The sequence below is a fragment of the Cucurbita pepo genome, chromosome 7 (genome assembly GCF_057944985.1).
Source record: "Cucurbita pepo subsp. pepo isolate OVF chromosome 7, ASM5794498v1, whole genome shotgun sequence".
Taxonomy (NCBI): Eukaryota; Viridiplantae; Streptophyta; class Magnoliopsida; order Cucurbitales; family Cucurbitaceae; genus Cucurbita; species Cucurbita pepo.
Window position 1 is genome coordinate 10,789,455 of NC_141804.1, and position 24,690 is coordinate 10,814,144.

General features: G+C 37.5%; 1 protein-coding gene across 2 annotated transcripts; it reads right to left on the reverse strand.

Moving 5' to 3' along the window:
• Positions 1-10,707: 10,707 nt before the first annotated feature.
• Positions 10,708-22,662, reverse strand: LOC111798068 (myosin-11). Of its 2 annotated transcripts, XM_023681023.2 has the most exons (38): positions 22,143-22,662; positions 21,356-21,484; positions 21,110-21,253; positions 20,883-21,028; positions 20,658-20,814; positions 20,097-20,155; positions 19,830-19,989; positions 19,565-19,714; positions 19,338-19,474; positions 19,108-19,254; positions 18,912-19,013; positions 18,182-18,239; positions 17,994-18,095; positions 17,881-17,918; positions 17,685-17,811; positions 17,437-17,607; positions 17,219-17,350; positions 17,030-17,139; positions 16,886-16,946; positions 16,563-16,740; positions 16,263-16,468; positions 15,472-15,591; positions 15,051-15,149; positions 14,606-14,827; positions 14,353-14,492; positions 14,093-14,204; positions 13,967-14,014; positions 13,631-13,882; positions 13,404-13,559; positions 13,112-13,318; positions 12,890-13,033; positions 12,744-12,814; positions 12,569-12,668; positions 12,439-12,495; positions 12,283-12,339; positions 12,094-12,174; positions 11,907-11,989; positions 10,708-11,212 (listed from the first exon to the last, which is right to left on the reverse strand). In XM_023681023.2, the coding sequence occupies exons 1-38, from the start codon at positions 22,143-22,145 to the stop codon at positions 11,089-11,091; spliced, it is 4,590 nt and encodes a 1,529-aa protein (XP_023536791.1). In that variant the 5' UTR covers positions 22,146-22,662; the 3' UTR covers positions 10,708-11,088. The 2 variants fall into 2 exon arrangements, with proteins under 2 accessions (XP_023536791.1, XP_023536790.1); XM_023681022.2 differs by lacking the exon at positions 22,143-22,662 and having other exon boundaries at positions 21,356-21,523.
• Positions 22,663-24,690: the final 2,028 nt, after the last annotated feature.

Here is a 24,690-nt window from a genome sequence, read left to right on the forward strand (position 1 = left end):
ATCGGTCTCTTAGATCGGAGATATTTCACCCGAGCCGTTGAAGTCGCATTCTCAAACTCTAAGTTGAGTAACTATAACATTAAACTCTAGTCATTACACCCTTTTTCCTCCTTTCCCGATCTCTTGGATTGGAGATATTGCACCCGAGCCATTCCGTCGCATTCTTAAACTTTAAGTTGAGAAATTATATCATTACACCCTAGCTATTACGCTCTTTTCTCTCCTTTTTTGGCCTCGTGAATCAGAGATATTTCACCCGTGTCGTTACAATCCCATTCTCAAACTCTAAGTTGAGTAATTATAACATTAACCCTAGCTATTACATTATTTCCCCTCCTTTCCCGATCTCTTGGATCGAAGATATTCCACCCGAGCCATTACAGTCCCATTCTCAAGCTGCAAGTTAGAGTAATTACAACATTAAACCCTAGCTATTACACTCTTCTCCCTCCTTTCCTAGTCTCTTGGATTAGAGATATTCCACCTGAGCCGTTACAGTCACATTCTCAAACTTTACCTTAAATAACTATAACATTAAACCCTAACTATTACACTCTTTTCCTTCTTTTACCGGTCTCTTAGATCGGAGATATTTCACCCGAGTCATTACAGTCGTATTCTCAAACTCTACGTTGAGCAACTATAAGATTAAACCCTAGTCATTACATCCTTTTTTCTCCTTTCCCGGTCTCTTGGATTGAAGATATTGCACCCGAGCCATTACAGTCGCATTCTCAAACTCTAAGTTGAGAAATTATATCATTAAACCCTAGCTATTACACTCTTTTCTCTCCTTTCTCGGCCTCCTGAAACAGAGATATTTCACCCGTGTCATTACAATCTCATTCTCAAACTCTAAGTTGAGTAATTGTAACATTAACCCTAGCTATTACATTCTGTTCCCTCTTTTCCCCGTCTCTTGGATCAAAGATATTCCACCCGAGCCATTACAGTCTCATTCTCAAGCTGCAAGTTGAGTAATTAGAACATTAAACCCTAACTATTACACTCTTCTCCCTCCTTTCCCAGTCTCTTGGATTAGACATATTCCATAAACCCTAGCTATTCTCGATGAGCTAAGTCGAGTAATATTTCAAACGAATATCTTTACTCTAAAAAAAAAAGTAGTAATTAAACGAAATTAGGTCGAATGATGATGGCAAAGAAGAAAGGTCGAGAGGAAAAAGGGCAAAGTGGAGTCAAATCAATAAATGAAAGGGAAAAAGGTGATGCTCCCATGTGTGGGAACATGATGGGTGGTTAGGGTTTCTCTCTATTTTCTGATTTGTGTACTCAAATTCCAATTTTGTCTTTCCCTTTTATCTACTCACATGCCTCCAACATTAATGCATTTTCGATTCTAGGGTTTCCGATATTAGAACTCTCGGGATCATAATTCCGACTTGCGATTTGTCGGAAAAGGTATCGATATTTAATTGATTGAGTTCAGTGCATATCGATCGTGTTTGACCATGTTCGTGTTCATTTGCTAAGCTCGTGAATTTAGAGTTTGGGTTGAATTACAAATTCGACTCGTGTAGGGTTTGATAAAACAGCATAAACCGTTTCTATAGTTTTGATAATATCTTTAAAAAACAGTCTTTGTCGGGACAAACTGTATAAATTTGAAGGCTAAGCAAGAAAGTGAAACGCTTGCAACTCCTACGACATAACTATGTTACCTACTTGACGCACTAAGAACCTATATCCCAACACGAGTTATTTTAATGTGCTTTGTATTCTTTAGGAGGTCACCCAACATAAAATTCCTCAAGTTAAACACGTTTTACCTAATAGATATTGTTCACTTTAGCCCGTTGCATCTCGTCGTCAGCCTCACGGTTTTAAAACGCATCTACCAGGGAGAGTTTTTCACACCCTTATAAGGAATGTTTCGTTCCTATCTCCAACTGATGCGGGATCTCACATTTTAACTTTTAAATTCTTATGACTGAACCACCGAAAAAAAATACACCTTATCAGTATAGATAAAGACATTAATTTTTTTTAAGCATTTTTTAACCATTCTATTGCCAAGATCACTCACTCATAGTAGTCTCAGTTCATTTATATATTTCTCATTTATCCGGGCTTATAATTATTTATATTAAAAATGATATTAAAAAAATTATTCCACGTACTAAGAAAAAGGACCAAGTTGATAAATGGAATATATATATATTTATATATTTATATATATATTATAAAGTATGATGTGACAATATTTTTATAGCATATCTACATCGAGTTGGGGAAAAAGGACCAAGTTGGCTGGAATATGTTCCTTTATTAACTTAATTAATTAAACTTTTCTTTTTAGTCCTTCAATTTATTTTTACTTTTCACTTTACCCCCTACTCCTAAAAATATTTTCCTTTTCCCCCTATAAATAAAACTCATATCTCTTTACGATAATTTAATAAAATAAAATTTGTATATCGTAACCGAGTAGATTTATAAAGTTTAATTGATTTTATATTTGACGTTTTAAAATATTGAGATTTCAAAATCAACCCGTCTTGCTGGGGCAGGGTGACTTTTTTCTTTCACAATAATAGATCTAGACGATCATCCCTACCTTCTGTTTCTTACAAGTTTACGTCTATCCCTAGTCGGGTTCTTTCTCCCTTATCAAACTGACTTGACAAGGAATCCATTCTCGTGACACAAAACACAACCCCTACACACATCTAAGAGCACGCTTCGTGCCTATTCATACAAGACCCGAGTATGCGGGTCGAGGTTTGGCGAGGTACCCACTACTCAGAATACCCTCACAAAAGGAAAAAGATGTGTCTGTCGAGCTCGACCAGAAATGTTATGCTTACACACAAGACTAATCCTCTCGAGTTTTGAGCATTCTAAATGTCAAAATTTTATTTTTATTTTTTTAATTTAGATTTTTCTCTCATGGTATAACATTTATCCCCTCTTGTCACGGTCGTGAAATAAGGAAATAAAATAATAATTAATTTTTTTTTTTGATAATGAAATCTTATTAAAACTATCATGTCTGTCTTCGGGATCAAATAAGATAAGGTCGATAAAATTTTATAAATAGATTTTATGCATTGATAAAACCCTCCTAATCAGCCTCTATAAAATATTAACGGATTATAAATTATAATTCAAATATTTAAAATTATAGGGTCTAAATTCTATATTTATTATTTATGTTTTCAATATATAAAATTAAAAGGAAAAAAAAAAAAAAAAAAACACATGAACTTGTCAGCCTTTCAATATTCTTTTTAAATTAAAGGATATTTTTCTGACAAGTTTTATGATGCTCAAACATTATTCAAACATCAATGAGAGATTCTAATTTAGGAAATTAGCATAAAATTTATTATTATTTTTAATTTAATATTTTAATGTAATCTACCCGACATGTTGTTTTATTAATGAATTGTCCTAGATTAGAGTTATCTAGCTCGGCCATAATAAACACATGGAATCAACCCATACGCTTATGGTCAATTCCTGAAAACCATGAACGATCACTGCACTCACGATTCATCTCGACGATGAACTTATCTAGGATAGGTCTTGAGCGAGTGACCTTGTTTTAATGGCAATGGTCCATGTGGGTAACAAAGTAGTTGGCTTGAGAACGAGATCACTGCACTCACGATTAACTACGAAGCCGCGTCTAGTAAATAGCGGACATGAATTAACTACGTATGAACCAAAATATAACACATGATATTGCATAGACATGATTATGTTGTTATCTATGGCATCAACCAACGGTTTTCTGCCTACTATGTCACGATTATGTGCCTACGGTTAGTGCACATACATATTCTAGTTCGTATAGGCACATGGTCACTCCCCCACGTTTACTAGGTCAATAATCTAGAGGGTCATTAATCTTTTTTAGTAGTGCTAGAGTCATTTACCGCTAACCCACGTATGTATCTTAGTAGGCAGGCACTATGTTATGATGCTACTATGATGAGACTCAAGACGTGTGAGATCCCACATTGGTTGGAGAAGGGAACGAAACATTCCTTATAAGGGTGTGAAAACCTCTCCCTAGTCAACGTGTTTTAAAACTGTGAAGTTGACGACGATACACAATGAACTAAAGCGAACAATATCTACTAGCGATAAACTTGAACTATTACAAGACGTTTATCAGCTACCTCTAGTATTGATGAAGTCATTTATGGCTGACCCACGTGGATAGCTTAGCTAGTTTGACAGAATTTCAGCTATTTGCATACCTAGACCGTTAAGCCTAGATGTATGTACGCTATGTTTCAAGATAAGTACAAATGTTCGGTCAAGACCCATTAAGTGCAAAGTATCAAAAACCTATAATTTTACGTTTAAGTACTTACGACTCTATAAATAGACTGTTTACCGATTATTTTTAAACTCAATCATGTCAAAAGAAGGAACATTGAAAGAAGTGCGAATATGACATGGAACAGGTCAGTGAAAGGTCGTGGTGAAATATATTTTACTTATGTTTTTTTAGGTCAAATTCTAAAACCTATATGATCTCGAGCTTCCAATTTAGTGATTCTGGTTCTCTCTACACGTACCGGTCGTTAGTAAATTATGTTTACACACAGTCATTTTTAGCTCTTATATTGATCAAACTTTTTTCACACGTACCCATCGTAACCATTACTTAAGTACAAGAATACTTCGAAAATAAATAAAACATGCTCGAGATACTCCGTCGAAAGACCTCTAAAAATATATGCATTTATAACCATTTCAATCATCACTGTCCATATATTATCGAGTATCTACCTATGTCAATATCTTTCTAAGTGAATCGATATATAGTTTTATTACGACCCTATCAATATGGTAATATACATATTCAAAATACCCATAAACTTTGTGATTTGTATAAAAAATATCCTTAAGCTTTCAAAATTTTCAATAATATTGAACCCATACGTGTTTATGTGGATCTTAGTGTAACGGGTTTGTCTGAAAATATACGTACCCATATTTTTCCGTCGCGTCGTGCATTTCGTGTCATTACCCTTCGTCCCGCTTCGATTTGTCTAGATTTGATCCAAGCGGGTTCAAGTGACTTGAAAAAAAAGTTTCAAAAATACCTTTAAACTTTAAAAAATATATATACAATTTTAAAAATAACATTAATAAAAAAAATACACAATTTTAAAAATAACATTAATAAAAAAAAATACACAAGAAAGACCGCTCATAAATCACCTCCAAACTTTTTTTTTAAACTTTTTTTTTAGTTTATGTGTATTAATTTTACTTTTAAAAGTTCATGCGTGAACGTCATCTTAATGGTTTCTTCCATATACTAACGTTAACAGTATTAACGATTTTTATAAAAAATTAACGATAAAAATATTCTTAAAAGTTAAAAAAATATTTTAAAACAAAGTACAAAATTTAGGAGTATTTTTATGAACCGAGAGAAAGTTCAAAACTAAATTCATTCGGGAACGATCCTATATAGTATTTGCGTGAACTAGCGGTCCGATCACTCAATGTGGGTGCTCCCTACAGCATGAACGAACCTTTTCGGAACTGCTTAGGAATGGGCGCCACGAGACCAGCCCGAATCCAGCCAGGTTCTCTTTCTTCTCATCTACCCTTCCCAACAATTGTACCTTTTCTAAGCCAAGCGGGAATGGACTCTGTCTTCGTCTTCTTCCTTTCCCTCTTCTCGTAACCCTTATCAGTAAGAAAAAGAGTCCGTGGTTGCCACGAGAGCTCCGTAATATATATATATATATATATATATATATATATATATATATTTTTCTTTTTAATCTTTTAACATTTTTTTGGTGATATATAAAATCCAAAATTACTCCAATTTTAGTCAAACGTTGTAAAGATTAAGTTGGACAAAACAAGATTAAAAAAATAATAATAATAAATGTTTTGTGGAATTTTATGTAAAAAAAACCTTAAAATAATAGATTTTCATGGCCACATGTTTTTTAATTTGTCAAAAGAATATATCAAATCCTTAAAGACATAGATTTATTATTATTTTTCTTTTATTGGAAATAATATAAATATTAGGTGTTAAATGTTTATTGGTCAATGTTTATTTATTATTTAATAATTATAAATTGGAAAAAGAAAAAGGAATCATATAGAAAATTGATAGTCTTTAAATTGAAAATTTTGCATGTTACTTCATTGCTTAGGTGGCTAGTTATCAAAGTTGAACAATCGGTCTAACGGAAATAGTGTGCTCGTATTATATTATTGGGTCTATATATCGAAACTTATCCTTCCAAGTAAAACGTGGTATGTTCGAAGACTAGTATGACTAGCACGACAACTTCGAGCAGGTTTCTCGCTTGTTGTTTTAGAAAGATGACCGTGTAGAATTTATTGATTCACGAATTGAGTTAAAAATAGGGTTATTCTATCTGTTTTGGTGGATCGTGATATAATCACTGTATTCTTGCTTATAGATATGGAAGGTGGGAGAAGGTAGGTCACTTTCGTGGAAAATAAAACACCTTTATCGGATTAGAATCGTTGACATCGAATGTGTTGTTCAGCTTCGTGAGTCTACATGTGTAATAGCCAAAGCCCACTACTAGTAGATATTGTCCACTTTGCCCCGTTACCTATCGCCGTCAACTTTATGGTTCCACACCCTTATAAGGAATTCTTCGTTCCCCTATCCAACCGATGTGGGATCTCACAATCCACCTCTCTTGGGGGCCAACGTTCTCGTAGCACACCAATCAGTGTTTGACTTTAATACCATTTGTAACAACCAAAACCCACTACTATGAGATATTGTTCGTTTTGGCCCCACCTCTCTTGGGGGCCATCGTTCTCATAGCACACTGACCGATGTTTGACTTTGATACCATTTGTAACAACCAAAACCCACTACTAGCAGATATTGTTCGTTTTGACCCCACCTCTCTTGGGGACCATCGTTCTCGTAGCACACTGACCCGTGTTTGACTTTGATACCATTTGTAACAGCCTAAACCCACTACCAGCAGATATTGTTCGTTTTGGCCCGTTACATATCACCATCAACCTGGTTTCCAAACCTTTATAAGAAATGTTTCGTTACTCTCTCCAACCAATGTAGGGTCTCACAATATGTCTTTCTCGTTGCTCCCAACTGGAAAAGTTAAGGAAAGACGGGCAGCCATGTTAGAAAAGTAATAATAGGTTGAAAATCGTACACATGGAAACATTGGACAAGTACACATTCTATGTTTTTTCTTGAGCCACCAATGTTTTTCAAACATCTCTCCTTCTACGAAGCTCACATCAAAACCCTACAAAAACACCTATCTCCTCCTCCTTCACAAACACCCATCTTTTTTCCTCTCTCTTTCATGGAGAATCTTAGAAGCCTTCCTAATCATCTTCGTCACGACAAACTCGAAGCTTCGAATTACCGAGCAACAATGGCGAACAAACCCATCAAAGTGAAGTACATTTCAAGTCCCATGATGGTGAAGGCCAACAACGAGTCTGAGTTTCGAGCCATAGTTCAGAAGCTCACCGGCCAGCACTCGGCCGATGATGCTTTTGATCGATCACCTCAAGAATTCAACCATGCTTTTTATCCCCCATCGTCTACTGTGACTTCTTTTGACTCGAAGGATTGTTATGGTTTGGTTTCCAGTGATGCTTACGATCCGATCGGGGTCGGTGAAATGAAAGATTCTTTATATGGGTTTCAAGCTTCTTATGTTGATGTATGGAGATGAAAGTGAATTTTGTATTTAATATTTTAGAGATAATTAATATAAATTTCATTTTGTTTTACCTTTCGTGAATAAGATGACGGGAAAAACTTAAAAGAATTGAAAGTTATTACTTATACCATTATGATATCTCTTCTTTTTTAGTGGCTCAATCGTAGAAACTTCATAGTTGAGCGTCTTTTACTTCGAGCAATTCTATGTTCGGTGACCTCTTAAAAATTTCTTTAGAAGACATGTGAGTGAGGACAAAACATGTTAGGATGACTCGTGTTTGTTGGTCTGTGGGGATAAAGACAGAATTTGAAGTGGAATTTTTGAATCTAAGAAAGGAACATGATATCAAATGCCAACGAGATATGTCCACATTAGCACGTTAATACATATATTCAAATCTCGAGGCTCAGCTCTAGATAAGTGGTGGAAACTATCGAGCTCGAGTATAGCTCACCAAATATTTTTCCATTTGCTTTCTTTTTCCTTAGATATTGTTTATATTACCCACTCCTACTTTCCCCTCCCTTTCCTCAAAACTAACTATTTTTTTTCTCTCGTTCCATTCGTTAGCTCGATAGTAGTTGATGTGTACTTTCAATCGAGAAGTCAGAGGTTGGAACCACTCTACTTCTCGAACCCTCTTTTATCTTTAAAAACTAAATTTATAGTTGAAGGCAAGGGTGTTCAAAAATCTCGATGATCCGAAAATTTGAGTTGATTCACGAGTTTCTTTTATTCAATTTAAATAAATTATTAATTTAAAAAATACATTATTTTGTTAACTTGAAAGAGTCTTTATTCATTCTCTCATATTATCTCCTTCTTTTTCTCCTTCCCTTGTGAACCTATTTATTCACGAGGTAAAGCAGTTGGGCTCTCGAACCTTATACTCTATTCTCTTATTGAAGAGGATAAACTGGCTTGGCCGATTCTTCTTTCACTTGGTAAAGCAGCTGAGCTCCGGAACCTGAACCGAAACCCTTTGACTGATTGAAGGAGTTTACAGGAGAGGGGCAAAGCAACGAAAACGAGAAGAGGCGCGAAACGGCTCGACTGTAAAGGAGTGGAGAGGAAAGCAAAGAGATAGCATCGAAACGGCTCGACTGCTAATGAAACTTTGTAAAGTTTAGGGCATATCATCTCATTACTGAATAAGATTAAAAAAATTGAATATTTTCTACCGTTTAGCTATATTAATACTTTATATCAATTCCTTAAACGGGAATGATTTACATTGGATTACCCGACAAAGAAGTACCCCAAGTCAAACACGTTTGAGTTTTTATGATCGAGTGACCGAAAAGACAAGTGCATATCATCTCGGTTCATTCATGCTCCTCTTCTTTCGGACCATGGCCTCTAGTACTTACTGCCCCAAACTTCGATCATAGTCGATGGGTTCGGTTCAAAAGCATCCACAACTTTTTCCTCTATGGAAATTAATAATTGAAAGTTAAGGTAGAAAATTGAATTGTTTGATGAAAGAAGTTTATTTTTGTCGTTTATGAATTTGTTTATTTTTCTTTGGAAAAGATTATGTTGATAGATAAATGATTGTGATTGATGTTGATTTTAAATTTGAATAGTATTAGTAAACCACATGAATTTCAAACAACTATGGCCATAGATGTGAGTAGTAAATATATGATGAAAACATTTTGAAAATTTCAATATGTATTCAAACTCCAAATTTGACTTGAAAGTCTACTTTATCGGTTTTATTTTTGTTTTGGTTTAAATTACATTTCGGTTCGTGTACTTTGAATTAGGGGTATATATTGAACACGAGAATCCGAGTACTTGAATCGACCCAACCCAAATTATAAGGGTTGAGCTGGGTTATATAGCATTTTGGGTTGGGTTAGGTTGTGTTTTCAGGACTCGATCCAATTTAGGTTGAGAGGATTAGGTCAACTCGACCCAACTTGATTACGTTAAAAAAAGAAAAAGAAGCCCTGTTCATTTTCGGTGCAAGAGCGCTTGATCAGTGATATTACGCACTCTTTCAAGGGTGGCTGCTTCTAGGCAAATCTCCTGGTTGTCTCTGCACCCCTACCTCCTTTATCACTGAGCGGTCATTTAGTGGCCTTAGCTGGTGATTCGGGCTGTTTTCCTCTTGACGATGAAGTTATCCCCTATTGTTTCACTGGCCGACTTTGACCCTTGTTATTTTAAGATCATATCTAGTATTCTGAGTTTGCCTCGATTTGGTACCACTCTTGCGCCCCGCATTGAAACAGTGCTTTACCCCTAGGTGTCTAGTCAACTGCTGCGCCTCAACGCATTTCGGGGAGAACTAGCTAGCTCTAGGTTCGAGTGACATTTCACCCCTAACCACAACTCATCTGCTGATTCTTCAACATCAATCGGTTCGGACCTCCACTTAGTTTCACCCAAGCTTAACGAACAGATAGTCTTGGGTTCAACTCAGGCATTAAAAAAATTTCAGGCTCAACACTCGCTAACTTAGTAGCGGGCCAACGACACCTTTTCATGTTTCAAGGCCAAGAATATCGACCCGAGTTCAACAGCCCAACACATTAGGGTTTTTGAAGTTCGAGTTCTTCTTTTTCCACGTTCATGTTCCTAGGTTTTTAAAATTGTATGGAATGTTTATGTATCGTGGATAAATAAATTTCTTTTGAACAATGCGACGACACACCCCAATCCAACCAATGTACATACCCTACTTTGAATTTCATTTTATTTTATTCAAGTTCATGCAGTATCAAACGTTTCCATTCCATATACTTTCAATAAATCTTCAAATTAGTCAACTTAAGCCTTATGTTGACGTTGAACGCATGGAAAAATGTTAATAAAAAAGTCTCCGTGTGGATCAAATCAGGGTGTTTGGTCAAATAGCCAAAATCACTCTCAAACATGTCTTTTATGTAGTCTCGAAACCCCTTCTCTATGGCGGGAGGTCGATAAAAATGAATATATATATATATATATATATATATATATATATATATATATATATATATATATATATATTTTGTGGTAATTAAGGTTGACAAAACAATTTGAATCAAAACATTATTCTGAACTGATGACTTATTGTTATATATAAAGGTAATGGAAACAATCTCAGGGAAAATACAACTAAGAGATCTATGACAGGATGATGCCTTCTACTTCACTGGCTGTCTCAAGAACTCTAAAAACTCTGTAAACAAAGCTGGGCTACAATGAATGCTAGCAAGTGATTTCAAGCAATTTCTAAGCCATAATTTGGAGGCAGAGTTGCCTCCATTTCACCTCAAACTGCAGGGAATGTTTGAATCTGAGGAACCCTTTGAGGACATAAGCCTGCGGGGGGTTCCAATTCAGTTTGAATCTTGATAGTTTATGCTCCGACATGAAGAAACCGGAGATTCGTCTGTTAGTCTGTTCGAGGTAACAAGAAACTAAAGCCTGAGTTCTCCCGAATCAGTGGCGGTGGTTCGATGTCTCCGATGTCTATTTGTTCCATAGACTTTGATAAATCATCAACTGAGAATGGAATACTGTAGTACAAGCAAGCAACAAACATGTTAAGGTTGTTTTTGTTGTGTTTGCGAAAAGAAAGAACATTCGAAAGATAGATTTGTTGAGGATTAAGTGCCCAAACCCACCGCTACAGTAGATATTGTCCTCTTTGGGCTTCCGAGGTTTTTAAAACGTGTCTGCTAGGGAGAGGTTTCCACACTCTTATAAAGAATGCTTCGTTCTCCTCCCCAACCGATGGGGAATCTCACAACCCACCCCCCTTCAGGACCCAACATCCTCGCTGACACTCGTTCCCTTCTCCAATCGATGTTGGACCCCCAAATCCACCCCTTCGAGGCCTAGCATCCTTGCTAGCACACCGCCTCATGTCCATCCCCCTTTGGGGATCAACCTCCTCGCTGCACATCGCCTGATGTCTTGACTTTGATACAGTTTGTAATAGCCCAAGCCCACCGCTATAGCAGATATTGCCCTCTTTGGGCTTCCCCTCAAGGTTCTTAAAATGCGTTTGCTAGGGAGAAGTTTCCACACCCTTATAAAGAATGCTTCGTTCTCCTCCCCAACCGATGGGGAATCTCACAATTCGTATGAGGACTTTTGGAAAAACCAAAAGCAAAACAAAGAGAGCTTATGCTCAAAGCGGATAATATCGCACCATTGTAGAGGGTCGTGGTTTCTAACAAGATTAGTGACAATATTGTTGATACTAACCTCGAATCGTCGTCCAATAGAAATGAATTACTAATTGCATGGTTCGAATCTTCAGTCATTAACACCCTCATATTGGATATAACCTAGGAGAACATTCAAACAATAAAGATCTATGCACTTTTGAAAAAAAAATGAACATAAACAAGGGTGCTTAATACAAAAAATGGTAGAATATGTAAGATCTTACATCAGGGGACACACTATGAGTACCATACTTATCGTCCCAGTACATCGTACTGATACGATACAGCTGCTGTATACTTAGTACCTGCAAGCGAAGAATTTGGTTTCGTGAATTCCGAGGAAACGGCGAATAACTGCAAAAAACAGTACTCGTGTATAAGCAGTGAATACAAAATGCTTAGCCGTCACTTACGGGGCATAGATCGTGACTTATTTCGTCTAACGTCTTCTTTGGCTTCTGATGAATAACCTATTACATTACAAAAACAAGAATTCACCCCCGTTTCCTGTTTTCTAATTCAAAAAAATTTCGTGTAAAGAGTTGAACATAGTAAAATAATAGAGATACCAGAAACCCGATCGCTTGTCGTATATGCTTTAGCTCGTCCCAAGCAGAACCTGCATACTGTAGTTTCATTTTATCATTTAGTAACTGTGTTTAACAAAACAAACAAGGTAAAGCAGCATACTCAAGGTACCTCATCAGTAGCTTTATAACACCAATGCTCTAATTCAGACAGTCCAGCTTTGACGTATTCACCGTTGCTAAACGAGCAACACTCTCGTCGTAATAGAAGACTGTCGAAAAAGTAACCGACTGAGAAAAGTTCTTAGTTAAGTACTTCAGGTACAAGAAATGGAAGAGCTCAACACCTGTTAAATAGTTGAACGTTGATGAAAGAAAATATTTGTATGAAGACTTTACGCACCAAAAATGGAGGTACCTACAATGACATGAAACACATGAATGAATCAGAAAAAGAAAATTGTTTCAAAACAATCAAAAAGGTTTTGCATACATGATTTGCTTTTAAGGTGTTCAAGAAGTTCCCGAGGCTCTTCACGATTCCTTGCCAGTGAGCGATTAAGGCACGTTGCGCCTCCGTGGTGGCAACCGAACGAGAAGATCCCTTAACCAAACTTGCCCTTGATGTTCTTGGTGCCTTTTCATATTACAAGAACAAAACTTAGTAATTTGGAAGAAACGAAACCAATGAAGTTAACCAGCTAACTACACATACCTGGATGCACAATCCTAGCAATGGAGAAATTTCTTTCTTCAAATTGTCTCTTATCATTCCATAAATTTTCTCTACATAGGCTGTCAGCTGCTGCTTGAACAACAAAGCAGGGTACTTCGCTTCGACTTGTCGTAACGAGTCCACTCCACCACTAGTTCCACCATTGATTAAGGATAGACTAACTCCTTGTGGAGCTCCTCGAAAACTCTAGAGAAGGATAAAAATCGACATCGAATGAATTCAAGTATGATACTAGTTTATAAACAAGAATTTTTTGTTCTTATGCATTTACTTGAGTCATCCTCCCGAATAGTGTGGCTGATGAGGATCGGCGACGTTGTGGAGCCATTCCAGCAGCGCCACTTGCTTTCAAAGTGCGCTGAAGCAGTAAGAGAAGCGTTGAAGCGTTGGACAACCAATAGGCCAAGACGTCGTTGTTATCCTGAGTCTGTGTATATTCATTTTAGCAATGGCTCTAAATGTTAGAAAGAGATGGAAATAAGGTTAATCAGTATGAACCTCAATGGCATGGCCAATGGTTTGAATTATCCTATCGAATACACTGGTGCGTTCGACTTCGAACGACCTCCATTGAAGCAGGCATTTGTAGATGATACAAGCAGCTATTGGCCTGTTGGCTGCAAAGCCAAGGTGCTGTGCAATACATCTAATGAGCAGTTCTTGATTCTCTTGCTGTTTCTCATTAAGAGATTTTTGAGGTTTGTCCTCTACTTCTGATTCCCTTTGGTTAATAGAAGGGCTGTGAAGATCCTGATTCAGTCATAATAAATGAGAAAAATGAGTTTTTATTGATTCCTTCAAACAAATTCTATGTTCATGAAAAGCTTTACTAACCAAAGGCGTCCTCCCTTCCCCTCCATAATGACCACTTTCAGCACCTCTCTGTTATTTTGTCATAAAAATTTCACATATAAATATTGAGGCATTAATCTTTCCTACAATGCCAATATCTCATGATACCTGAAGAATCGATCTAGATCGTCCCGAGAGGATTTTATTAGGTGCCATAGACACGGCTTGTTGACGTAAAACTTGATTCTCTGATTCCAAATTGGAAAGCTTCTCTTCTAGCCTAATCAAGAGAGTGTTCAGTTAATCAATTCATCAAAGTCAAATTAGTAGCTCTTTCTCGAGTATAACGTAGCTGAAGTGGAGGATCGTTATGCGTTCGGGTTCAAAAGCATGAACTTCTCTATCCATTCTCAAAATAATGATATTACCTGGTCAATGATTCCTGGAGCTGATGAGCTTTTTTCTCTGTGTCTTCTAACTTTTTGCGTTGTTCTTCTCTAGACTGTTCTACTTCCCCATATTTTTTCTCATATTCATCAGCTCTGTTCTTCTCCGTCTCCAGCGAGGTCTGAGACGTCGTAAAGTAAAGGTATTAATCAGTGTAGAAACCATGAACACAAGCTAACAACAAAAAATGAGTTAGCTAAATTCAGCTTATATGATGAACCAAATCATTACTACCTTTAAGCTTTCTACTTCTTCTGTCAAATCATCAATTTTCTTAGTATCTTCAACCAGAACTTGGGTTTCTTGTACAACAGGAGGTGCTTCTTCAGTGGCCTTCTTCACGACCTCTCGCTCCTTTACAAGCAACGCGTTTGTTTCGTCAACTTTCGCCTGCAGTTCTTGCACGATATTTTGGAATTTCGCTATCTCCTGCGCTTTTGCCTCTTCCAGATCCGTCTGCATAGATGATTCAAAGGTTTGCAGGCAAAATATTTATCTTAACTCAACTTCAGTTTCTGGGGTCAACCAAAATGGATGATAAAGACAACAAGTAATTGATTATTTCAAATTGAAGGCATTGACTGAATGGCTTCTTAGGGTGTTATTCTCATAGTTCTAATATAAAACATAATCTGTGACATATATTATCAAATTTAATATCAAAACAGTATAAAATTACCCTTAGACGTTTTTCTAATTGTATGCGCCAAGTAAGTTCTTCCACTTTCTTTTCCAACTTATCCTTTGCTTCTTTAAGTGCACCAGTCTCCCTTGCAGCCTGAAAAAAAAAAAAAAAAAAAAAAATCAGTTGCCAAATATAGAAACAGAGAACAAGGTTTGAAATTTTTAAGGATGTGAGATCCCACGTCGGTTGGGAAGGAGAATGAAGTATTCTTTATAAGGATATGGAAACCTCCATCTGGCAGACACGTTTTAAAAACCTTGAGGAGAAGCTCGAAAAGGAAAGTCCAAAGAGGACAATATCTACTAGTTGTGAGCTTGAGATGTTACAGGAAGTGTCTCGTGTTCATATTCATCGGGGGGATATTTTAAACTGAAAAGTTTCAACTATACAAGAAAATGAATCGATGAATGCTCACCAATTTGAGTTTTCTAAGTTCCTTTCTTGCAGTTTTTCCTCTCCATCTACATTGTGCAACTATTGACCCTCTCTGAAGTTTCTTATAGTACGAGGCAGCTTTATGGCAACGCCATCGAGCCTGCAATTTTACATATCAACAGGAAGAACATTTAATCTAACAACAACAAAGAGATCGCTTGGATCAACCAAAATATTGTTGTTAATTAAGGGGGTTGATCATGGGTTTATAAGTAAGAAATGCACATATCCATTGGTATGAGGCCTTTTGGGGAAACCAAAAGCAAAGTCATGAGAGCTTATGCTCAAAGTGGACAACATCATACCATTGTGGAGATTCGTGATTCCTAATATTTGGTATCAGAGTTATGCCTTTAACTTAGTCATGTCAATAGAATTCTCAAATGTCGAACAAAGAACTTGTAAGCCTCGAAGGTGTAGTCATAAGTGACTCAAGTGTCGAACAAAGAGTGTATTTTGTTCGAGGACTCCAGAGAAGGAGTCGAGCCTCAATTAAGGGGAGGCTGTTCGAGGGCTCCATAGACCTCAGAGGAGGCTCTATGACGTACTTTGTCCGAGGGGAGGATTGTTGAGAATTGTTGGGAGAGGAGTCCTACATTGCTAATTAAGGAGTTGATCATAAGTTTATAAGCAAGGAAAGGAATGCACATCTCCATTGGTACGAGACCTTTTGGGGAAGCCAAAAGCAAAGCCACGAGAGCTTATGCTCAAAGTGGACAATATCATACCATTGTGGAAATTCGTGGTTTCTAACAAATATAAGTATGGAACCTGAATGATAATTGCCGCCTTTGTTTGTTTCCTAAATCGGAATTCATTCCGAGCTGCCATTGCTCTTAAACCAGTTTGCACAATAAGCACTGAGCTTTGTAGTTTCTTATAAGCTGATCTCGCATGAAATCTTCTAGCATTTTTCTGAATTTTCACAGCAGCTGCCTCCCTCTTCAAATTCTTGAAATGTTTGCAAGCCAGTTTTCCTATAATCATGGCAGATGCATGTAATAAAAAAAAAATATAGCAACCAACATAACATGAAGCTTATATACTGGAAAGTTATCTCAAATGGCTTACCTCTCCACCTAGATTGCACATGTATAGTCGCCTTTCGTAATGCAATAAACTGTTTGCGAGCGATATGGGTTCGTGTGCGCCGTTGAATAGTCTTTGCTGCATTACTCAGCACCTCAGCTCTCCGAGCATCTAATTCAGCCATCTGACCAGCTCTAAGGAATACTTTTGTCTTACCAATCTGCAAAATGCAAGTTTAAACATATGCCTCATGTCCACCGTATATGACTTCCCGCTCGGGCATTAACTCCATTAAGAATAAGACGTGATGTTCGTAGATGTTTTGAACACATACAACCACTCAATCATTGTTTCACACACTTTACCTGAAACCCTTTAAGTCCCTGCTTTTCTAGTATCTTTTTGCACACACTTTTCTCATCATAGCTGCTCAAGAAAAAGGTGGGGTTTCAGAATGCAGAATATTAAATCCTTTAGGTTCTAAGGTTTACTAAACTAAAAGTACTTACTTTCCTTCCAAAGATTCTTCAGCTAAAATTCCGAATCGGTTAATGAACTCAAAGAACGCACGGCGAGTAGGGTACCCTGCACAACTGATTCTGATTGCTTCCAAGACACCCTATAAAGCATCATGAAATTATGTAGAGAAGGATGATCAAATCCAGTTACTAGCTGAACAAAATAAGAGTAGTACTCACACCACACCGCAGTTGTTGCATTATGTTAACATTCTCGAAAATGGCAGGTTTTAAGAGGTTGTTTGGCTTTACACATCTGATGTAGTGAGGCTCTGTGGAATTTAATGTCTCCATTAACTGTTGTAGTTGTAGCTGTACAACAAAGAATCCTTAAGGTTGAGGTACTTCAACAAAGGATATCCTCATACATCGATATCGTACGATCGAGAGAAAGTTACCTTAAAGCGAGACCCGATTGAAGAAAACTTGGAAGATTTTGCAGATTCTTCTTTTAGTGGAGGAAAAAGGCCAGCAACAAATGAACATTTGGAGGCACTCAACAAATCCTGATATTCAGGAACAACATAATCCTTGTTTTTGTCCAAAAACTGTTCAGATTGATATAAGACCTGAAAACAAGTACTTTAATGGTAAGCGTAAAATCTTCCATGGCACGAGCAAAATTATGCCTCGGGGTTGATATTACCTCTCCAGCATAATGAGCGATGGTGAAATCCGTTCGAGAAAGCTTAGGCTTTATGAACCGCTTATGTGTTTTGAAAGTCTGATAGAGCTTGTTAGCAAATGTTTCGTGTGTCGATTTCGGAAACATGCTGAAAGAAAATGGTTAGTCTCCATGAAAAGTGATGTTTTAGAGGAGAATTAGAATAACAATAGATTACCAAGCTTCATCAAGGAGAGCCACTATTCCACCAGGTTTCTGTAAGATGAAGAAATTATGATAATATGAATGAACAATAATTGAGTATAAGAATATATCAAAATCATGTTTAACCTTTTCAATGAGATCTAACACATCTTGGTTGTCAACGAACTCAATATAACTCCAATCGATCTCTTCTTTCGTGTATTCTTCTTGTTCCATTTTGAAAACGTGCTGGACGGACACCGAAAAAAATGTATATTAACTAATGAAGACAAGAATTCGAATGGTGAAATGGTGAAATGATATCTGGAATTCACCTGATTGAAATGTTGCTGTAACTTCTCATTTGTGAAATTAATACAGAACTGCTCAAAACTGCATAGCATGATATACTGAAATTAAGTTACAAGAATTTCCTTAATAAAACATAATCACATATATAAGGAATAATGCTTGACCATGATAAACAACAAGTAATATAGCCATATGTTGAAGGAGGCCTGATCCATGCCAAATGATGGCATTTAATGTGGCATAAAATTTCACGGTGATACTAAGATTAAAAGAAGAAAACTAAGCTAATAATGGGACTCGAATAAGAACTCATGTCATGAAACAGCTCAAGTCCATCGCTAGCAGATATTGTTGTAGCGTAAGCAGAAGTAAAATCAATTTACTCACATACCCACGAACAGAAAGTAAACACAGAGACAAGGATTTACGTGGTTCGGAGAGAAGAAATTCCCCTACATCCACGACAGATAAATGAGAATTATGACAATATATCTTCATGACAATTTACAATAGATATTGTCCTCTTTGGGCTTCCCCTCAAGGTTTTTAAAACGCGTATGCTAGGAAGAGGTTTCCACACCCTTATAAAGGATGCTTTGTTCTCCTTTCCAACCGATGTGGGGTCTCACAATCCACCCTCCTTCGGGGCCCAGCATGTCATTCACCCCCATCAACCAGCGGGCTCTAATATTGATATTCGGGTTGATTCAAACACTTAAACCAATATCCATCTGTACAATCATTATTCCTTACCTGTTAGCTTTGAAGCTTTCAAAACCGTAGATATCAAGGACACCGATCAAGGACTTGGAATTAGGATCTTGTCCAATTGAGACATTAATTTTATCAACCAGCCTACATATGGAAGAAAACATACATTTAGTTTCAGGGTGGAGCTCAACGATTAGCCATTAAAGTGGATGATATCTTTCAATAGCTGGGATCTTACCAGTCGAATAGCCGAGAATATATCGTTTTGGCCAAACCATCCCGACTAATAGCCGCACTTTGAGGATCCAAGCTACGTTTGATCACTTCTTCAGGGGTGATCATGACACGCTTACATAATGCATCTTCAAGGCCAGCATTATCACACCTACAACAAGTGAAATTAGATGAATATCGACAATATATAAAGACGTAAACATATGAAGTGACATTCTAATGCAGGATGAGTACATGAGAAGCTCTGAAGTCATTTTAAGATGAAACTTCGCTTTGTCGTCTTTTGGAACTGATGAGTCGCCGTCTTTGCCCTTCGTAAATTCAATGTTACCGAGATGAAGAATTGCAGCAACAACTCTAAAAATTGCTTCCTGAAAAAGAGAGAAGAGAGGAAAGACATAAGAAGATAAATAACTATGCTCAAATTTTGCATTAGTTACAAGTTTCAGCAGATACCATACCTGCTCCTTGGCACTTATTCCAACAACATCCATAGCTCTTCTAGTGGCAAGATAGTCATGAGCATCACTTACATCAACCAGTTCATAGCAATTTGATTGATTAAGATAATGAAATGATTTAGGATTTCCCAGCTTGTACTTTTCAATTTCCTGTTATATCACAAACAACCTTACTCACAAGCCACAACTATGCCAATTCACATGTTTATGTGTTCTAAATAATCTAAAGCTCTCAGTTAGTGGTGTCAAAGAAACTGGTGAATACCTCCTGAGGTGCAGCACAAAGGAGGTAAAAGCAGTGATAATTGCGCTCGGGATCGGAAACTTGGCAAACACGAGATCTCTCAAGAAGGTAAGTTCGGATAGCTGCTCCTGAGATTCTTCCATGCTTGTCAAACTGGATTTCAACAAACTTACCAAAGCGACTGTATGGAGAGAATGATTCTTAGCAACAATTTGAGAAATGAAAATTTGTGTTACTTGAATTGGTTTCTAGAAATGAGTTTTTGTTAACTCTCACTAAGAATTTTACCTGGAATTGTTATTTCTGACAGTTTTAGCATTTCCAAAAGCTTCAAGCACTGGATTTGACTGCAAATAAAGTCAAGGGGGAGAAAAAACCATGAGACTTAAATCAAAATCTTAGGTAAGTGTAACAGCCCAAGCCCACCGCTTGCAGATATTGTTCTCTTTGGGCTTTTCATTTCGGGTTTTCCCTCAAGGTTTTTAAAACATGTCTGCTAGGGAGAGGTTTCCACACTCTTATGAAGAATGTTTCGTTCTCCTCCCCAACCGATGTGGGATTTCACAATCCACCCCTCCTTCTGGGTTCAGCCTCCTCGCTGACACATCGTTTGGTGTTCTGCTCTGATACCATTTGTAACAGCTTAAGCCCACTGCTAGCAGATACTATCCTCTTTGGATTTTCCCTTTCAGGCTTCCCCTCAAAGTTTTTAAAACGTGTCAGCTAGGGAGAGGTTTCCACACTCTTATAAAGAATGCTTTGTTCTCTCCCCAACCGATGTGGGATCTCACACCAGCTGTACTAGAGGAGAAAATAGCGGTTTGATATGAAAGTTCTAATTTATCATACCTCAAGAACTTGTTGCTCAACTGTTCGTCCTTCAGTGGCCGCCCGACCACCTAAAAATGCAAGGTACCGCATAAGCATCTTTGTGGTTTCAGTTTTCCCTGCTCCACTTTCACCACTGACCAGAATTGAATTACTTTTACCCTCGATAACCATTGCCCTGTTACAATACAACTGTTAATCATTTGTGTGTGAAATTTCTTCAAGAATAACATGTTGAAATTTAACCTGTAAGCAACATCAGCAACAGCAAAAACATGAGGACTCAGCTCTCCGAATGGTGCTCCTTTGTATTGATGCATCATGTGACCATCATAAAGATGAGGCAATCTTTGGAATGGATTAATTGCAATAAGAATATTGCCAGTGTATGTCTGCAATAACAAGGAATATTATATGATTTCATTTTTTTCATGAACAAATCTAAAGTTATATTATGAAGGGTGAAAATTTACATAGATTTCGTTGAGTTCATATCGACTTTTTAAATTTTGTAGAACTCCCGGCTCGTGCAGGTAAGATAACTTCGTCATATCATCGACGCCACCAGCGGGAGCCTCCATATCTTTTGGATATATTTTGGATAATTTTGCAACAACCTGAAATTCCAAAACAGCATGACACACAAATCATTATTTGAGAGATGTATAGAGCAGATATTGACACGAGCTTTAAAACGAAAAGACGAGATCTTCGCCTACTTTCTTTCCATTGCTGGCTTCAATCTCGGCTTCCTGCCCTGTAATCTTGGATACCAATCCATCCAGCCAAGCAACTTCTGGATCCTCAATCCAGACATGAGAACCTACAATAATGTTAACTGGTGTACCCTGCATGTGTAGAAAACAAAAACATGCTTCAGAAATCATCTCATTTTCACTTTTTTACAAGAAATATAGTTCAAAATTACTTCTGAACAGGAACATTAACACAAACTCAAGTTGTAACGGCACAAGCCCACCGCTAGCAAATATTGTCCTCTTTGAGCTTTCCCTTTCGGGCTTCCCCTTAAGATTTTTAAAACGTGTTTGCTAGAGAGAGGTTTCCATACCCTTAATGTTTCGTTCTCCTCCCCAACCGATGTGGGATCTCACACAAGTGTTCTCAAGTTCTTTATATTACATTCAATGAAAGGCAGCAACCCAAGATAGATATTTACTAGAAAATCTATATGACAGGAAGGCAGCAACCAACGAGCGCGAAATTTCGACCGTTTGATTAAAAGATCCAGATATTAAGGAATAAATGCCTTAGATTTACATTCTAACATCTCATGGTATCATAGAATACATTAAAGATTAATCAACTACCATTACTGCATAAACAGACAGTTTTTGTAATCTATATTATCTTCAAGGCCTATTTGGAGATATGAACAGATATGAATTAAGAGACATTTGAAGCAAAAACATCACGTGTTTCTGTGATCCACCAAACATAAAACCGGCAAGAACACAACAAGATATTTGAGAGAAGAAGATCACCAACCATTTGAAATGCTGCAATCCGAAGCTTGTTTACGATTGGGGACTTTCGTCGAACACTTCAGCTGCCTAATTCATACACCATAAAAGAAACACAACAGCTGAAAGAAATGGCGTCTTGATCAAAGCTAGAATGACCCAAAATGGCCCAATGGGCAAAAATCATGGCTAGATTCACATAAAAAAGCAGGAAATCAAAGATGGGTCGGAGCGTAACATGAAAAAATGCAGAAAAAAAGGCATTTCCCAGAAGAAATTGTGAAAAGGGAAATGAAGAAAATGAAGGAAAAGAAAGTATTGTGATGTGGGAAAGTAAAGAGTGTGTGCTTTAGAGAGAGAGAGGGAGTGAATGTGGATCCGATGAGATGAGGGAGTGACATTGTTGCAGGAAGGCCGGTAAGTTCGGTAGCTCCCTCAATTGCGCGCCAATTTGGGGCTACCAAGTCTCTCTTTACATGTCTCAGCAGGGTGTGCCAAATGCTACACTAACTTGCCATAAATCAACTCTTCATCCTCACCCTAGGATTCAAATCATCATCCAACGGGCTAGATTTGGTGATACTAGAGATGTCGTCTCTACGAGACCGAGACGGGTAATGCAGCTTATTATAATCTCTATTCTCGTAAAATTTTCTATTTATTTTTGTGACGAAGGATTAATCAGGATCAGATAGGCGGAAAATTTTTCTCTATATTTTTTTTAAAAATTATTCATTTCATATAATATTTTCAAAGGAACCATCGGAAAATGTGACATATCTTAATAAACCCAATAATATTTCATAGTTGAAAATATAATATAATGTTTTATTAACATAATTTCTGTTTAAAGTTGGCTTTAAAAAATATCTTTAACATATTTATTAAAATAAATGGAAGTATAATTTCAGTCTCGGGTCTCATTTAGCTAAGAAATTTTCATTTAAATGGAATTTTTTTGTCCCATTCTCGATTAAACAGACATCTCTAGGTAGGAAGTAACAAAAACCAATTGACGTTTGTTGAACTAAAAAAAATTATGATACGGGTTTTATTTTAATAATTTGGGGTTCTAGCCAACGAGAATCTTTCTCGAAGTTCAGCCATTGAATCTTTATTACGTTCAACGTTCTTGTTAGATATTTTTAACAATTTAGAGATTAAATAAATACAAACCAGGGATATTATTGATCGTTAAAGATAGGTTGAGTTGCAAATTTGGTCTCTATGTGTAACACCCAAGTAAAATAAGGGTACATAAATGAATCGAGACTATATTCGAATGAGAGCGATCCTGAGGATATGATGACTAAGAAAGTGGAAACGAAAGTTACTACCTATACCAAAAGATGTACCTTCCTTTTCGATGGCTTAATCACAAGAACTTTATAGTTAAGCGTACTTGGAGCAATTCTATGTTGGGTGATCTCTTGAAAATTTTCCTAAGATGCATGTGAGTGAGAACAAAACATGCTGGAAGGAGTCGTGATGGTCTATGGGGGTAGTTTTCCCTCTTAAGAATTGAGAAATAGGTAATATGACCATGTCGCAAAGGAGGTAAGGGAATGATAGGCCCATCAAGTGCTAAATCTGAATTCCGAATCTCGGGCATGAGTTGTTAGACTATGATTTTACAATGGTTAGAGTTAGTACCTGTGGTTTGATAAATCTCAATCTTATGGATTATTTAAGGACGCTGGGCCCTTACAAGGGTGTGGAAACCTCTCTCTACTAGCCCAAGACGACACCTCTCTCTGCTAGCCTAGGCCTCTCCCTAACATACGCGTTTTAAAAACCGTGAGATGGACTCCTCTCTCTACTAGCCTAGGCCTCTCCCTAATAGAGGACGCCTCTCTCCGCTAGCCTAAGCCTTTCCCTAACAGACGAGTTTTAAAAACCGTGAGATGGACACGATGGACGCCTCCCTCTACTAGCCTAGGCCGCCTCTCTCTACTAGCCTAGGCCTCTCCCTAACAGATGCGTTTTAAAAACCGTGAGATGGACATGATGGACGCCCTCTCTCTACTAGCCTAAGCCTCTCCCTATAGAGGATGCCTCTCTCTGCTAGCCTAGACCTCTCCCTAACAGATGTGTTTTAAAAACCGTGAGATGGACACGATAGACGCCTCTCTCTACTAGCCTAGGCCGCCTCTCTCTAACAAATGTGTTTTAAAAACCGTGTGATGGACGCCTCTCTCTGCTAGCCTAGGCCTCTCCCTATAGAGGACGCCTCTCTCTCTGCTAGCCTAGGCCTCTCCCTAACAGATGCGAGATGGACACCTCTCTTTGCTAGCCTAGGCCTCTCCCTAATAGACGCGAGATGGACACCTCTCTCTGCTAGTCTAGGTCTTCCCTAACAGACGTGTTTTAAAAATCGTGAGATGATCGCCTCTCTCTGCTAGCCCAGGCCTCTCCCTAATAGAGGCATTTTAAAAACTGTGAGATGGACGCCTCTCTCCTAGCCTAAGCTTCTCCCTGACAAACACGTTTTAAAAACCGTGAGATGGACGACGATACATAACGGACCAAAACAAATTGCAATCAAGCACAATTATCATTAACAAAAGAAGAAA

Coding starts and splice junctions, on each gene's coding strand:
- LOC111798068 (XM_023681022.2), bottom strand. CDS start 21,523: ATGATTTCTGAAGCATGTTTTTGTTTTCTACACATGCAGGGTACACCA. Junction 18,096..18,181: donor TACAGCAACATTTCAATCAG/GTGAATTCCAGA, acceptor GTGTCCGTCCAG/CACGTTTTCAAAATGGAACA. Junction 16,741..16,885: donor AGGGACTTAAAGGGTTTCAG/GTAAAGTGTGTG, acceptor TGCATTTTGCAG/ATTGGTAAGACAAAAGTATT.